This window comes from Mobula birostris, chromosome 19, assembly GCF_030028105.1.
Source record: "Mobula birostris isolate sMobBir1 chromosome 19, sMobBir1.hap1, whole genome shotgun sequence".
Taxonomy (NCBI): domain Eukaryota; kingdom Metazoa; phylum Chordata; class Chondrichthyes; order Myliobatiformes; family Myliobatidae; genus Mobula; species Mobula birostris.
In genome coordinates this window covers 18,981,170-18,997,579 of record NC_092388.1, presented here as the reverse complement: position 1 = coordinate 18,997,579, position 16,410 = coordinate 18,981,170, and the positions used below count along the sequence as shown (strand labels likewise).

The window sequence follows — 16,410 nt, the reverse complement described above, 5'->3', positions numbered from 1 at the left end:
ATTTGAAGTGGCCAAAGGTTATACCAATAAAGTCAACCACCTCAGCAAAGATTGTCTCCAAGGACCATCTTCGCCAGAAAACGCTTACCAGAACAAATTGTGAGTGACAACAGATCACAATACACGACAGAATAATTCTGACTGTTCATGAAGAAAAATGGCATCAGACATTTCAAGTTAGCTCCTCACCACCCAGCAATAAATGTGTTAGCTGAAAGGTTTATCCAAACCTTCAAGAAGACCATTAAAGCAATGGACAAGGAGGGCATTTCTCTGCAGCACAAGGTGGACAACTTCCTTTAGGTGCATCAGAACTCTGCTCATGTGACGACAAATCAAACACCTGCAATGCTGTTCATGAACAGGAATCTGAGATCTCGCGTAGACCTCCTGAAGCCAGATCTACGGAGGGAAGTGCAGAATAAATAGTTCAGCCAGTCGCCAAGTGAAGCAGCAAGGAGCTTCAAGATTGGACAGGAAATCCTAGTGCACGATTACCAGGAAGATAAGTGGACACCGGGTAGGATAGCTACAAGAACTGATGTACACAGTGGATGTTGGTGACCAGACATGAAGACATCATGTGGACCAGATACTGGCTGCTCAATTGAAGAACACACCTAATAAACCAACAAGATGGACACATTACATTCACTGGACTTAGTTCTCAGTGATGATCATGTCACTGACAGCAATGTGACGGCAAAAACTGAGAACTTTGTCTTAGACATCTACCAAACCTGACGCCACTCCACAGGTCCAGAGGCTCAACGAAAACGTTATCATTAACAAGACACCTGACAAACCTGACGCCACTCTACAGGTCCAGAGGCTCGACGAAAACGTTATCATTAACAAGACACCTGACAAACCTGACGCCACCCCACAGGTCCAGAGGCTCGACGAAAACGGTATCATTAACAAGACACCTGACAAACCTGACGCCACTCTACAGGTTCAGAAAGAACCTGAAAGAAACAGCACGCCACCCAAAGACTGAACCTTTAAAACTGTGAAGTTAATTATGGACTGTTATTGTGAAAGCATGTTTATTTGGAATATGGATTTATGAAAGGGAAATTGAAATTGAAAGGGTGAATTGATTATGGGGAGCAAGGACATGGCAGACCAATTGAATAATTACTTTGGTTCTGTCTTCACTAAGGAGGACATAAATAATCTTCCAGAAATAGTAGGGGACAGAGGGTGCAGTGAGATGGAGGAACTGAGCGAAATACATGTTAGTAGCGAAGTGGTGTTAGGTAAATTGAAGGGATTGAAGGCAGATAAATCCCCAGGGCCAGATGGTCTGCATCCCAGGGTGCTTAAGGAAGTAGCCCAAGAAATAGTGGATGCATTAGTGATAATTTTTCAAAACTCGTTAGATTCTGGACTAGTTCCTGAGGATTGGAGGGTGGCTAATGTAACTCCACTTTTTAAAAAAGGAGGGAGAGAGAAACCGGGGAATTATAGACCGGTTAGCCTAACGTTGGTGGTGGGGAAACTGCTGGAGTCAGTTATCAAGGATGTGATAACAGCACATTTGGAAAGCGGTGAAATGATCGGACAAAGTCAGCATGGATTTGTGAAAGGAAAATCATGTCTGACGAATCTCATAGAATTTTTTGAGGATGTAACTAGTAGAGTGGATAGGGGAGAACCAGTGGATGTGGTATATTTGGATTTTCAGAAGGCTTTTGACAAGGTCCCACACAGGAGATTAGTGTGCAAACTTAAAGCACACGGTATTGGGGGTAAGGTACTGGTGTGGGTGGAGAGTTGGTTAGCAGACAGGAAGCAAAGAGTGGGAATAAACGGGACCTTTTCAGAATGGCAGGCGGTGACTAGTGGGGTACCGCAAGGCTCAGTGCTGGGACCCCAGTTGTTTACAATATATATTAATGACTTGGATGAGGGAATTAAATGCAGCATCTCCAAGTTTGCGGATGACACGAAGCTGGCAGTGTTAGCTGTGAGGAGGATGCTAAGAGGATGCAGGGTGACTTGGATAGGTTGGGTGAGTGGGCAAATTCATGGCAGATGCAATTTAATGTGGATAAATGTGAAGTTATCCACTTTGGTGGCAAAAATAGGAAAACGGATTATTATCTGAATGGTGGCCGATTAGGAAAAGGGGAGGTGCAACGAGACCTGGGTGTCATTATACACCAGTCATTGAAAGTGGGCATGCAGGTACAGCAGGTGGTGAAAAAGGCGAATGGTATGCTGGCATTTATAGCGAGAGGATTCGAGTACAGGAGCAGGGAGGTACTACTGCAGTTGTACAAGGCCTTGGTGAGACCACACCTGGAGTATTGTGTGCAGTTTTGGTCCCCTAATCTGAGGAAAGACATCCTTGCCATAGAGGGAGTACAAAGAAGGTTCACCAGGTTGATTCCTGGGATGGCAGGACTTTCATATGAAGAAAGACTGGATGAACTGGGCTTGTACTCATTGGAATTTAGAAGATTGAGGGGGGATCTGATTGAAACGTATAAGATCCTAAAGGGATTGGACAGGCTAGATGCAGGAAGATTGTTCCCGATGTTGGGGAAGTCCAGAACGAGGGGCCACAGTTTGAGGATAGAGGGGAAGCCTTTTAGGACCGAGATTAGGAAAAACTTCTTCACACAGAGAGTGGTGAATCTGTGGAATTCTCTGCCACAGGAAACAGTTGAGGCCAGTTCATTGGCTATATTTAAGAGGGAGTTAGATATGGCCCTTGTGGCTACGGGGGTCAGGGGGTATGGAGGGAAGGCTGGGGCGGGGTTCTGAGTTGGATGATCAGCCATGATCATAATAAATGGCGGTGCAGGCTCGAAGGGCCGAATGGCCTACTCCTGCACCTATTTTCTATGTTTCTATGTTTCTAATATTCTGTATATTTTAAGTTGCATTAATCTAAAGGGGAAGGAAGTGTAATGTATGGATCTATTTCTTTTAGAGTAATGACCCCACCCAGCACTACATATTGATGTGTTGTCTGCACATGCGCTCTTGTCTACACATGCACATTGTTCTCTCTCTCTCTCCCCCTCCCCCCCCCCATGCGAATACACCGGTTGGAGACATCTACCGCATGCATGCTTTTATTTAATATACATGTAGTTGTGCACAGACACACCAAATAGCATTTGTACCACAAAAGAGACAGGTAATAACTGTCTCCAACAAATCAGCCACACTTGACATTCAACGATATTACATCAAATCCCCAATCAAAATCTTTTGAGGAGGATGTGATGAGAAGTTAAACTGAGTGGCCATACATATATTAGAACATAGAACAGTACAGGCCCATTGGCCCATGATGTTGTGCATACCTTGTAACCTACTCTATAATCTATCTAACCCTTCCCTCCCACATAGCCCTCCATTTTTCTTCCATCCATGTTCCCAAGATCCTCCTAAATGCCCCTATTGCATGTGCCTCTGCCACCCCCAGCAGTGTGTTCCATGCACTTGCCACTCTATGTAAAAACCCTACCTCTGACATCTCCCTTAAACTTTTCTCCAATCACCTAACAGCACATCTTAGCTGTTGCTACCCTGGGAAAAAGGCTCGGTCCATCCACTCAAACTATGTCCCTTATCTTAAACACCTATATCAAGTCAGCTCTCAATCTCCTTCAAAAAGTAACGTCCTGATAAATCTCCTCTGTACTCACTCAAAAGCATCCATGTCCTTCCTATAATGAATACTCCAAGTGTGGTCTAACCAGTTTTACTGAGTATTACCTCAGGGCTCTGGCACTCAAACCTCCGACCAACACACCATATGACTTAAAACATGCTGGAGGAACTCAGCAGGTCGGGCAGCATTGGTGGAAACGATGAGTCGATGTTTTGGGCCGGAACCCTTCGTCAGGACTGTAGGGGGAAAGGAGCAGAGGCCCTATAAAGAAGGTGGGGGGAGGATGGGAAGGAGAAAGCTGGTAGGTTCCAGGTGAAAAACCAGTAATGGGAAAGACAAAGGGGTGGGGGAGGGGAAGCAGGGAGGCAACAGGCAGGAAAGGTGAAGAAGGAATAGGGGAAAATACAATGGGCAGTAGAAGGAGGCGGAACCATGAGGGAGGTGATAGGCAGCTGGGGGAGGGGGCAGAGTGAAATAGGGATAGAGGAAGGGAGGGGGAGGGAATTACCGGAAGCTGGAGAATTCTATGTTCATACCAAGGGGCTGGAGACTACCTAGACAGTATATGAGGTGTTGCTCCTCCAACTTGAGTTTAGCCTCATCATGGCAGTAGAGGAGGCCATGTGTGGACATATCTGAATGGGAATGGGAAGCAGAGTTGAAGTGGGTGGCTACCGGGAGATCCTGTCTGTTGTGGCGGATGGAGTGGAGGTGCTTCACCTTTCCTGCCTGTCGCCTCCCTGCTTCCCCTCCCCCACCCTTTTGTCTTTCCCCTTACTGGTTTTTCACCTGGAACCTACCAGCCTTCTCCTTCCCACCCTCCCCCCACCTTCTTTATAGGGCCTCTGCCCCTTCCCTCTACAGTCCTGGCGAAGGGTTCCGGCCAGAAACGTCGACCTATTGTTTCCACTGATGCTGCCCGACCTGCTGAGTTCCTCCAGTGTGTTGTGAGTGTTGCTTTGATCCCAGCATCTGCAGATTTTGTGTTTACACCACATGACTTCTTAATCACTTTATCAATCTGTGCAGCAATTTTGAGGGATCAATGGGCTTGAACCCCAAGATCTCTGTTCCTCCACACCATATTGTGGCTACACCAGGAACTCAGAGGCTTATAGTAGTGGCTATCCTCCTGACACCCCAAAGCTTTTCCACCATCTACAAGCTGCCATGTCAGGAGGAAAAGATAATACTTTCTATTTGCCTAGATGAGTACAGATCTAAACATTCTCAAAAAGCTTGGTAACTTGGATAAACGACACTAAACCAGCACCATCCATCACCCGACACATTACCTTCATCACAAGCACACTGGCTGTGGAGCGTAACATCTACAAATCATACTGCAGTTACTCAGCCAGGCATCACCCACTCAACTTGCCTGCGATCTGTATCACAAAGACAACAAATGCACCAGGCACAGTGAACACCAGGACTTGCAATTTCCTCTCCAAGTTGCAGACCATTCTGACTGGAAAATATATACCATTCCTTCGCTGTTAGTAGATCTAAATCTTGAATCTACCTTGAGGGTCATCAGTAATAGCAATAGTCTTGACAGCAACATTCATGTCATAGAGGATGAATAAAGCAAAGTACTGAAAATTAATTTATAACAATATCTTTGTAAGTTCCTAATATTCAACCTTCTACCAAACCTTGTTATCATTCTCGTGTTTAATTATTCAGAAGCTATTAAGTATTATTTTAAATCTATCATAAAGTATAATACATGCCTGATACATTCTAATAAAAAAAATTGCTACATTATCACAGGTGGCATTTTTAATACAACAGATGCTCCACAATGATGCACTACATAGTTTGCATCAGTGAACTAATATTTAATGTACTAGTTTAAGACAAAAAATTTGGCAAAAGGAAAAAAACCTTTTATTTTCTCCTTATTTCCTTCTTTTAGAATAGTTGTCATTACAAGGCAGAAAGTAAGCAGCTGAAAATGTAACATAAAAACATGGGGGGGGCGGCAATACTTTGTCTTGCTTTTGAAGATAACCTACTTGAGTTTTCTGACCAGCTTTGCAAATTCTAGAAGACAAGTATCCAGAGGGAGCTTCAGCTGGCTATCGGACATTACAATCTGACAGTCTTCAAATGTATAGTCAGTCACAGGAACGCCAAGAGCTCTAAAAGGAACAGATTTAAAAGCAAAAGAGAAATGCATGTTACCAAACGTTAGTCTTGAATAAGGAACATTTTGTAAATACACAACTAGAATAAATCAATTATAAGTTAGTAACTTTATTCCTTGATTTCATCCATCAAGCAGCATCAAAGTTATGGGTAATTGAAACACAGCATTTTAAAAAAATGTTACATATTTTTTATCAGCCAGTGCATCAAGAGATTAGAGAACTTAAACTCAGCAATATGAGAAAATTAGGTTTTGTTGCTGGAGTTCTTACTTCGGCCATGCCATGAAGAATGTTATTTGGTTTCTTAGAGGAGATTGGGTTACAGTTGCTCTAACCCTAAGCCTCATGACTGATAAAAAAGTAACACAAACATCTAATATTATGAATTTATGCTAATGCCACAGGTTTTATCCAGAACACAAAAATTGAGCTTTAAGTGAATCCACACACACATGATGAAAGAGCCTGTATATATGCCAGTAGTCATGCATGGAAGTGCCAGCATGTTTAAAACTTGACAGCCCCTGAGTATTGCTGTGTATCACTTCTTAAAAAAATATTTTGATTAGTTTCTTATATTTTTCCAATAGTTTTGATTTGACAAGACATTCAGAAACACTTGTTATTTTTGACAGCATTGACAACCCTTATACCCATTGACACACCTCTTTTACTTTATAAAACAAACAGCTGGTTTATAATATTAACAATGTATTTAATTTTTCTTGGGGGAAAAGTCCCTTTAAAATTCAAAAGTGTTTATCAACTCTCACTGATGAATAATTATTACTCATTTCAGGCTACAAGGCAGAAGCATTCTTATGACTGCGAGAGAGCACAGGAATATATTTGGAGTGCTGAGGAAGAGGCATTATGAGGTACAAATTCAATAATGCCTGAAGGTGGCAGCAATGGTAAGATAGTTTGATACAGGTTTCATAGAGAATACTAGGCTTTAGTAAAGTACAAGAGCAATGAAGTTACAAAACATTGGTGAGACCACATCTGGAATACTGTATACAGTTTTAGTTGCCTCTGTAGAGAAGGGACATGATTGTTAGAAAGGATTAGATCAGTTGCATTTGTGATGATGGATTAGTTTTAGTAAATGAGATTTGTACAGGTGGGCACTTGATTGCTGCCATACTTAGAATGGGTCAGTGTCTCTTTTTCTGTGCTGTACAATTCTATAAAAGATCAGTAGAATAGATGGCAGTGTTCTTCTATTAAAATTACAATACAGACTGAGGAATTAAATGCTACTCTTGAATTTGGGAAGTCTTTTAAGTGATTTCTGGCATAATCAAAAAAGTCACTGAGTTCAGGGGTATCATCACTCAGTTATATGCAGTGAAAAATTGAAGAAAGACAGCAATATTTCCAATACCATGTGGTGCAGTCGAGTATCAATGAGGACTAAGAATGGTCTAAATCTTATGTGGTCTGGCTCATTTAAAGACAAGTGTCTATATCTAAAGGCAAGTATCTATTATCTATGACAAGCACTCAGTGATCACAACAAAGTGGGAAAAAATCTGAGTGCTAACTAAACATTTGTTGGAGGACTTAACTGAGTAATTATATATAGAGTTTCAAAACTAATTAGTATTATTATACTTACTTTGCCATTACCTTTCTGACATTATTTGCATATAAAATGGGATTTTTCCTTTCTTCCTCAGAGGGTGTATAAACTGGCAGAAACTATTCAAAACAGACAACAAAAGAAGTCTAAGTGCCAAAACACACCCAGGTATTTAAACTATTTATGGTTTGATGTAATACTCTTTTAACAATGTTCTCTGTTCAATTTACTAAGCTATAAATCAAAGTTAGCTATTAAAACTTGTACGTTGTTTCAGACTTTAGGGAAATGATCTTGTCCGAAGAAAACAGAACTTCAAGCCTGAAAACAGAGAAAATTTAAGAAAAACACCTCTGGCATTCTGTGGTAGATTAAACCAGTTGAAAGAAAAGCTACTGATATTCCTGAAGTGATATTGTCAATTCAGGAATTTGATGTGCATACAATCCTGCAATTCTAAGCTTCATTTTTTAAATTGAGCACGATGTGTGGTCTTCATTACAGGTTGTGCACAATACTTTTCCAAATTAATTTTCTGAAGGAAAGCAATAATAAAAATTACTTAAAAATTACTTGTAAACTCAGTGCAGGATGGCTACAGTACAACCACGTACATCCTAAAAATCACAGAGCATAAAAGTCCATCTTATCTTCAGAGACATCTCAATTCATTTAGGTAGACAAGGACAAATAACTTCTAATTTGAATGCACTTACTATCGTATGACAAAGATATGTAACTTTTCAAAATTTACACCGAATTGCTAACTGATTGTTGATTTTGCTATTTTTTTCCTTCCTCATGGAGTACAAATACTCCAATTTGGAAAGTAACATATGGAAATAAAACTATAGATGGTCCCGTGGTTGGAATTTCTCTGCACAAAGTATAGGGAAGATCATGATTCCTATGACATAATTATATTCAGTTATTTTCAACTTGTAAACTTCAGGTCAATATTAAAGGGGCCAATACAAATACAAAAGATTTTAAAATCATAATATAATTTAATACTTTTAATATGTTATTGATTAAGGGTATTAAAATATATAATCTTAGCCCAAATAAAAATTCACTCAACATTCTAAAGCTCAAAGTAGTAACTAAAAACCAACCTCCATTTCCACGTTATTATGTAGCTGGCACAAGCTGAGCCATAGGATTTTTAACCTGAGAAATAAAATTGTCAATATAATTTCCACAAAATGTGTCATTGGCTCATCTTGTAATTTTATCAGGAAATATTAAATCATGCAATTTATGAAAGATTTATAGATTCAGCATGATCTACCAGAAAGTTCTACCTTAATAAATTAAATAGAAATAGTAATGTGAATGTCTCTCAAGCAGCTTCACCGAGATATTCCCTTCTGAAAGGGGGACCTCTCCTTTGGGTTATGTTGAAATTACTCTACGTAACTACTTGTGTTGAAATTACTCAAGGTCTTCTCTGAGTGAACATAAGCACTGAGGCAATGGCCATCTGGTATCCATTTTGCTGTGCTCCATTTGTTACATGCATCAAACAAATGTTTTATCTCCAAGTACTGTCATTTCATATACTCAAAGAATTAAGGACATTATCAAATAAGTCACTGCTAGTGAAAGGGAACTTACTGGAAACATTCAGGAACAGGATAATCTATGCTTGAGAGTGCAGGGATTGATCAAAGGTAGTCAGCAAGGCTTTGGTACTTGGAGATCCTGTCTAATTTGATTGCATTTTTTGCAGAGGTGGCAAAACGCATTGATGAGGACAATACAATTGATGTGGTCTATGGAAGGCTACTTAAAGGTTCTTATGTGTAATTCAGAAGTTCAAACTGATTCAAAACCCATGGGATTGAAGTTGGCAAATTGACTTAGTATTTAGAGGTAGAGGGTTATGGTACAAGGTTCTCTCTGCAATTGGAAGCCTTCACTATCGGCGCACCAAAAAAATCTGATCTGGGACCCTGTTTGTTATTGTCACTAATCTGGCGCTGGAAGAGGAGAGAAATAATCCCGTCTTTGGGATACATGTTCGCAATATAAGTCACTTGAGTGATTAAATGGGCAACCTGATTTCTCCAAGACCATGGGAGAAAGGGAAGGGTGGGACACTGGGGGGAGGGGGGAGGCGGGAGGCGATAGGCAAGTGAGAAGAGGTAAGAGGGGAGCCAGCGTGTGAAATGGAGGAAGAAGGAAGGGGAGGGAGGAAATTACTGGAAGTTATTGAAGCAGTAGAGTTCCATTGTCAGCATTCAAAAGTACTGCAGCCTTGTTTCCCTGCTCCTATTTTACTACTTAATCCTGTTGTGTTCTGCCTCCTTTCCTTAACATTTTAATTTCTCCATTTCTTTCCCCAAACAATGCCCTGTCTCTTGCTTCCTTTTGCTATTTGCCCCCCTCACAGGACACACTACTTTTCTACACTATGGTTCCGCTCCTCAAAAGGCCCACATCTTTTCTTATTCCTTGAGCAAGAACCTACACACAATCTCCTTCTCCTTCCAAAAGCTTCTTACAGTTCTTCTCTCTTTCTAAGACATGCAATTCCACCAAAACATGCATTCCTTTGCTTAGAAACCCACAGCACTATCCTAAGCATTACTTTGTATCTGATATTTAACACCAGTTTTCACAGATTTTGATGTAATTCCATCAGACAGATTTTAGCACTTTCTATTTCTGCAATTCTTCAGCTTTCATAATACAGGGAAGAGGCTACACAGCATCCACAAGACTACTAGGCTCAAGAAGAGTTACTTCCCCCAAGTCATCAGGCTGATCAACACTTCCACCCAATAACCCACCTCACCATCTCCCACCACCATTATATACACATCACCTGGTATCACTTTATGTACATGCAATTTAAGTTTGTGTTTTTTTTATGTTGCATCAGATCCAGAGTAACAAACATTTCATTCTTCTTTATACATGTACTGAAGAATGATAATAAACAATCTTGAATCGTTTGAGAGGCTCACCATTGCAGTCTCAGTATCGTATTTTAAAAAAATCTATCTACGCTTACTTTCGGCACTGCATAAACTACTGCAAACTCTACTTTTCAGTTCCCTCAGATCCTAACTTCACCAAAGTGCCCGTATTTCTCTCAACTTCTCTAATAAGCAGTTGCTTATGAACATTTTTAGACCACTTTCAAATACTCACACATTTATACCCACCTATACTGCCAAACCTGCTCAAGCACACTTTGACTGTTAAGAGTTTTTTCCTCAACAGTCAAACCTCAGTGATACAAGAAAAACTCAACTTAATTGGTTGTTTTTGTACTGGTTTCGCGCAGATTTAAATTTTATTATTTGAAAATGCTTGAGAAAAATCAGGCAAGACTTGTATTTGTAACATTTTTGAACAAAGCCAATCACATTAGAAAATTGAAAGTTACTTTGTCACTATGATGGTTCTTTTGGCCCATTGTCATTGCCAAGCCTACGTTAAATGATTATGCATTCTGGTTATTAAAAGCGCTAGAACTGAACAAAGGTCATAAGAGGCAACTTGGCCATTCCTACAGTTAAATGAACTATTATTCCACAAGGTCCTCTTCTAATAATGCCCATGCCTTCACCCTTTACTCCAGAAGCTCCCAATTCACCAATCCTTTCCAACCTATAAATCTTTACTGTTGTATACATGCAAGAATCGAAGAAAAATGCATAGCACAGTTGGCTAAGAAACAGAACAATCTTTTTAAATTCAATAAGTCCCATCTTATTTTTGTCTTCTTTCATCTAAAACCTTAAAAAAGCAATATGTGTGAAATTACCAATTTAGTAACACGAGAAAAAAGAAAAATTAAATCAACCTACGCTCCAGGTCCTTGCCAGGTCCAAGTGATTGTATCCTGGAATTAAAAGTTGAAAATTTGATTCAAAATGAGCATTTGTTTGCAGCTGGTGTTACAGACAGAAGTATTCAAACTGGCTTGAGATCTACAGATAAATTCCTGAAAGGTATTGTGCAACTGGTGGAACCATGGAAACTTTGTGCACTGGAACTGTTAAAAGTGCAAGTTTCGAAAGCTATCTGAAGTATTGCCCTGTTAATTCTGAAGAAGTTTTACTCAGATTGCAAATCATTAAAAAATGCTAAGATTTAAGATGGACCTCATAGAAAAGCCTGATGGGGAAAACAGCAATGGCACAAGAGAATAATATCGAGAGGGGAGAGTTGAGGTGGTTTAAGGGAGTGCTGACGTTAGTGGAGTTAAGGAACTTTATAGATTTCTGCACTAGTAGGACTGATAGACTGGATAAGGAGGAGTAAAGTTCAGATACAGGAAGCAAGGAAGTCAGTAAATGGAATGCTGGTCTCAATTGAAAAGTAAACGGATTGCAACAAATAGAAACGCTTGAACAACTCCACAGGAAATCTGTCTGACAAACCTGGAGTACTCTCCACAGTGCTGGGTTCATTTTTTTTCCAGGGAGGAGCCTTAATGATTCACTAGACTGATTTGCCGGATTATGATGAGAAAGATCAAGAGTGGTTGAATGCCCACCAAAGGTTGAAAGTATGATGTTCTGTGGGGAGTCGGCAGCTGTAATCTGAGAGGCAGTTTCCATTGATGTGCGAGTCCAAGAATCAATTTAAGACAGATACAAGGATGAATTGTTTCTGAGAGGGTGGTGCATCTCTGCAATTCTCTGACAACAGATTTACAGGTGCCAAGTTATTTAGTTGGCTCAAGGCTTCAATTGATTTTAAGGCAAAAGGGGAATAAATTCTATGGAGATCAGATGTCAAAATTGCACTTATTTGTTTTACAACACCTGGGTGTCACTGGCAAGAACAGATTTTTTGTCCATCCATAATTGCTCACAAGATAGATATAGGCCACTTTCTTAAAATAGCTGCAGTCTTTCTGGTGCAGTCTAACTGCTGTTGTGGAGAGCACTCAAGGATTCAGACCCACAGTAAAAAGGGCCTGCAATATAGAAAGTTGGATTAGCAATGAACTTATTGAATGGTGAACTTATTGGGGGATTGAATGGTCTATCCCTCTTCTGATGTTTTTATTTTCAAGTCACAATGATGTGTAATTTGAGGGAAAAATTGCAGGTTGTGGTGTCCCCATGCAGCTGTTGCTCTCACCCCATAGCCATTATCATTCACATGTCCAGAAGATGCTGGTAGAGTAACCTAGAAACTACAATGCAGATGATGCACACTGCAGCCACTGTGCCTTGGAGGTGGAGGAAATAATCTTTTGGGCAGTCAATCCCACAAGCTGCTTTGTTGTAGAAGGTGTCAAGATTTTGAATTGAGAGTTGTTAGAATGGCACTCATCCAGGCAAGTGGAAAACACCCCATCGTGCCAGATTTGTGCCTTGTAGATGATGGAAACGTGGTCAGGATGTTAGAAGCTGAACCACTCACCACAGGAAACCTTCTAATCTGCTTCTGTAGCTGCAGTATTTAAGTAGTAATGACAGTTAAGTATAAACAACTTCTACCAATTAATCTTTGCAAATTCCTATCAATTGCCCTCAAAATCTGCCTAGCCTCAATTTAGGATTTAATTTGTAGGCAGTCCTATCATTTTCCATAACTATTTAAAAACTAACAAAATTAGTCAATCGTCCCGAAGTGCTCCCTCACTAACAACTCAATCACATGCAAAGCCTCATGCCAAGTTGAATGTTGCCGCCTCCCTCATGGCTTGTTTGAGAAGATTTTACTGGGCACGTTTAACAAATTCATTGTAATAAATAAATTCCTCTTAAAGTCTCAGAAATCTCAATCAAGCCCGCTATAGCCAAAAATACAAACCACATCTTTGCAATCTGCCCTTGCAATTATTATTCTTAAATAATAAATACATCACTTCATACATTCTGAGAACAAAGGGGAGGAAAACATGTTCAGCATGCAAATTTTGAAATATAATTTTAGGTGTTGAATATGGCTGGTAGATTAAATTCCCATACCCATACTTACAAAGAGCTGATAATGAATGTTCCCAGCAGAGCCTGCAAAGTTCTAAGACAGACCATTTTTTCCCCTAATTAGAACCTTATTCAAAGCATATTTAAAAAAAGTGATCTATAAAGACTTTCTCTGGAGAAGTAACAAATATAACCGTTAAAAAACATGGGTCATGACCTTTAGTTTTACCAAAGAAAAATGGCTGGAGTCACCTAGCACTTTAGTGCAAGGGTGTTTATTAGGTACATCAAAAATCAAACTTACAAAGATTATTATATTTATTATTATTATCACTAAGTGTAATTTTAAATGTTGCTGCTGTAACAAAATAATTTCCCACTTGGGATCAATAAAATACTTATTATTAGTGAAACTTGTGAAAAAATGCCAAGATTTACAAAAAAAATCTACAAGAAAACACAATAATAGCTCTATCCAAACCTAGACTACGTCCACACTAGACTGGATAAATCCATAACCGAAGCTTTTTCTCTTCGTTTTAACCCTCCGTCCACACTGAAATGGCGTTTTCCTCCCCTGAAAACGGAGCTTTTCTAAAACGCTCTCCAGAGTGTTTAAATCTGAAAATGCCGGTAGGGCGTTTAGTGTGTACGGGGTAACCAGAGGTTTTAAAAAACCTGTCGTCCCTTTCATCGGTGAAGAGACTATGGCTGTAAGAAATGTTTCCCGGGTGACCCCTCTGTGGGAGTGGGGAAGATGTTGGTGGGGCCACCCGGGGGTCTCTGTGTCCCTATGTGTAGCTATTGTAGTGGCTGTGAGGCTGGTATTGTGGCGGTGAGAAATACTGGAGGGGAGCCATCATATTCCTCATCATTGCAAATCCCTGTGCAACAGAGTTAGTCAGTTTTTCAATGTTCATCGTCAGCTGGGTCATACTGTCCGTGAACTCACTGTCAGTTGCCTCCATACGCTCCAGTATTTGTTTTTTTTAAGTTTTAAGTCCTCCTGTGTGAGAGCCAACAGCTGTCTGTCGTTTGGCAATTTCCTTTCAAGTTTTTCTAGTCTGTAACTGGACAAACGCACACCAAGTATACAGCTTCCTCTTCGCTCGTTTTATGTAGACATATCCTGTGTATGCCCAGTAGGAGGAGATTCACCCAAATACCCGTTTCAATGTGGACGGAGGTATTTTCAAAAACACCTGGTGTGGACGCCTATCGTTTTTATGCGAAACCGGCGTTTTCAAAATTATCCAGTCTAGTGTGGACGTAGCCTTATTGTTGTCCAGTGACCTCCTGGCAGCCCCTATCTCTCTCTCATACTGAGGGTGATGAGCTCCTCTTATAGGCATTAGGAAATACCATTTTTAATTACCAAGAAGTTAGCTTGACACACATTAGAATATGATGCACTGCACAATGTAGTTTTAATCTTAATACAACATAACCGGAAGTATCTACATTAAACACAGTATACAAACAACATATACCCATTTGCATATCCCCATTATGAAAGAAATGGAGTATCCTGCCGTGTAGGGCGGGAGAGGCACCATAAAGCCAACCTGAGTGCATCAACTCTGTCTAGGACCCAATGGATGCCACGGAACTGCGGGAGACGACAGCATGAAAAGGCAGAATGCTCAACACAAGTGCACACTTACAGTTAAGTACAAATAAAGAACAAAATTAAACTAAACTTTGTTGTCTGGCTCCCAATGCATGTAGCAATGTGGGGGGTAAAACAGTGGGTCAATTGTGAGAATATACGGGGAAGCCAATGCAGTGCGTACACTCACCGCAACAACAGCAGAATGATATGGCAATGTTTGTGTGTGAATGTGCCTGTATAACGAGTGTGTTTACCAAGTTCTCCCCATCACAATAACTAATACTGATTAAAATTTTTCCACTGAAATCAAAAATACACTCACCGTTTTGTTGGGATAACGTAGGATTACAGGCTGCACAGGAACTCCAGGAATAAATGCCCCTAAAGAACATGAAGAAAAAAATTATAAACATAAGTCTGAAGATGCTGGAAATCCAACACAATTTAAAAAAAAAGTTCTAAATTTTCTCCTTTCGTTCTTTGTCAATATTTTTATCTCCTCTCTTCATGGAAAAAAGGTGGTCACTTCTTGCAAGTGAAATTATTAAAAGGTCCAATTGCTTATCTGCCATTTTTCAACCCGAGGTAAACCGAGTGAACAATCATTTTGGGGCAGAGCTTGTTGCCAGCAGAAAGCCACCTATACTCACCCCTGCCCTGAATTTTTAGCAAGCACACAAAGTTAATGTGCTGCTGTATCATTCCAGACGGTTAATGACAGTGTCTTGGGTAGTATCAGTGTGAAAACTAAGTAACATCATATGGGTAAGCCTCACTCAGAAACCATGCCATCTGGCCAAGACTACTGTCAAACTATTGAGACTCAATGCCTCTGACATTTAGAAACAGATGTAAATAAATAAACTTCAATGAGACAATTAAAATTTACAACAAACATTTCAACACATACTGTAAGGAAACTTCATTCATTCCAAAAAGATACAATCTTATTTCTTATTCTGCACAACTGTTTTTCTTCAATGAAACGAAGATGATTTCTGTTCCTGTGGCAGGTCTATCCTATCACGTTCCTGTGAATTTGCTTTCTGTTGCTGAACTCGTAGAGAATTCTGACTAGGAAACCCAGAAGACTTGAGCCTGGAAATTCTCCACAAAATGACACTTAAGAAAAATGCTAACAGGACTGCTAAATGGTCAGGGACTGCTAGCAGTTTCTAACGAGTAACGGGATTGAAGCCACAGCAGCTTTGCACCAAAACATGAATAATACTGATCAGTGCTTTCAAAGGAATAATAGTGAGAACAATAAAACTCTTACATTTGCAGAATGATACAGTGAAACGATGCCAGTGATAACAGCTAAAATGCTTTACCATTATATTTCACAACCTAGTAAGCATGCCCTCCAATTGTTTTTAAATATCTGTTTTGAAAGTTTTATTGAAAATGCTTCTAGCACTGTTGAGCAGTGAATTTCAGATCGCTCCATCTCCACTGCAGGAAATAAAATGGCTATAATGAGTAACTTAAAATTGTGCCCTTGCAGTTTGATGTTTCACAAA

At 40.0% G+C, this 16,410-nt stretch overlaps 1 protein-coding gene across 2 annotated transcripts in view; it reads right to left on the bottom strand.

Annotated features, from left to right (window-relative positions):
* LOC140212457 (lysophosphatidylcholine acyltransferase 1-like) overlaps positions 1 to 16,410 on the bottom strand; it is a 122,400-nt gene that overhangs the window by 23,309 nt on the left and 82,681 nt on the right. For both annotated transcript variants that reach the window (XM_072283273.1, XM_072283274.1), the window contains exons 6-10: positions 15,210 to 15,268; positions 11,197 to 11,231; positions 8,491 to 8,545; positions 7,412 to 7,494; positions 5,656 to 5,781 (exon numbers count right to left, since the gene is read on the bottom strand). In XM_072283273.1, coding sequence (XP_072139374.1) covers positions 5,656 to 5,781; positions 7,412 to 7,494; positions 8,491 to 8,545; positions 11,197 to 11,231; positions 15,210 to 15,268 — 358 coding nt within the window. The remainder of the gene's footprint in view (positions 1 to 5,655; positions 5,782 to 7,411; positions 7,495 to 8,490; positions 8,546 to 11,196; positions 11,232 to 15,209; positions 15,269 to 16,410) is intronic.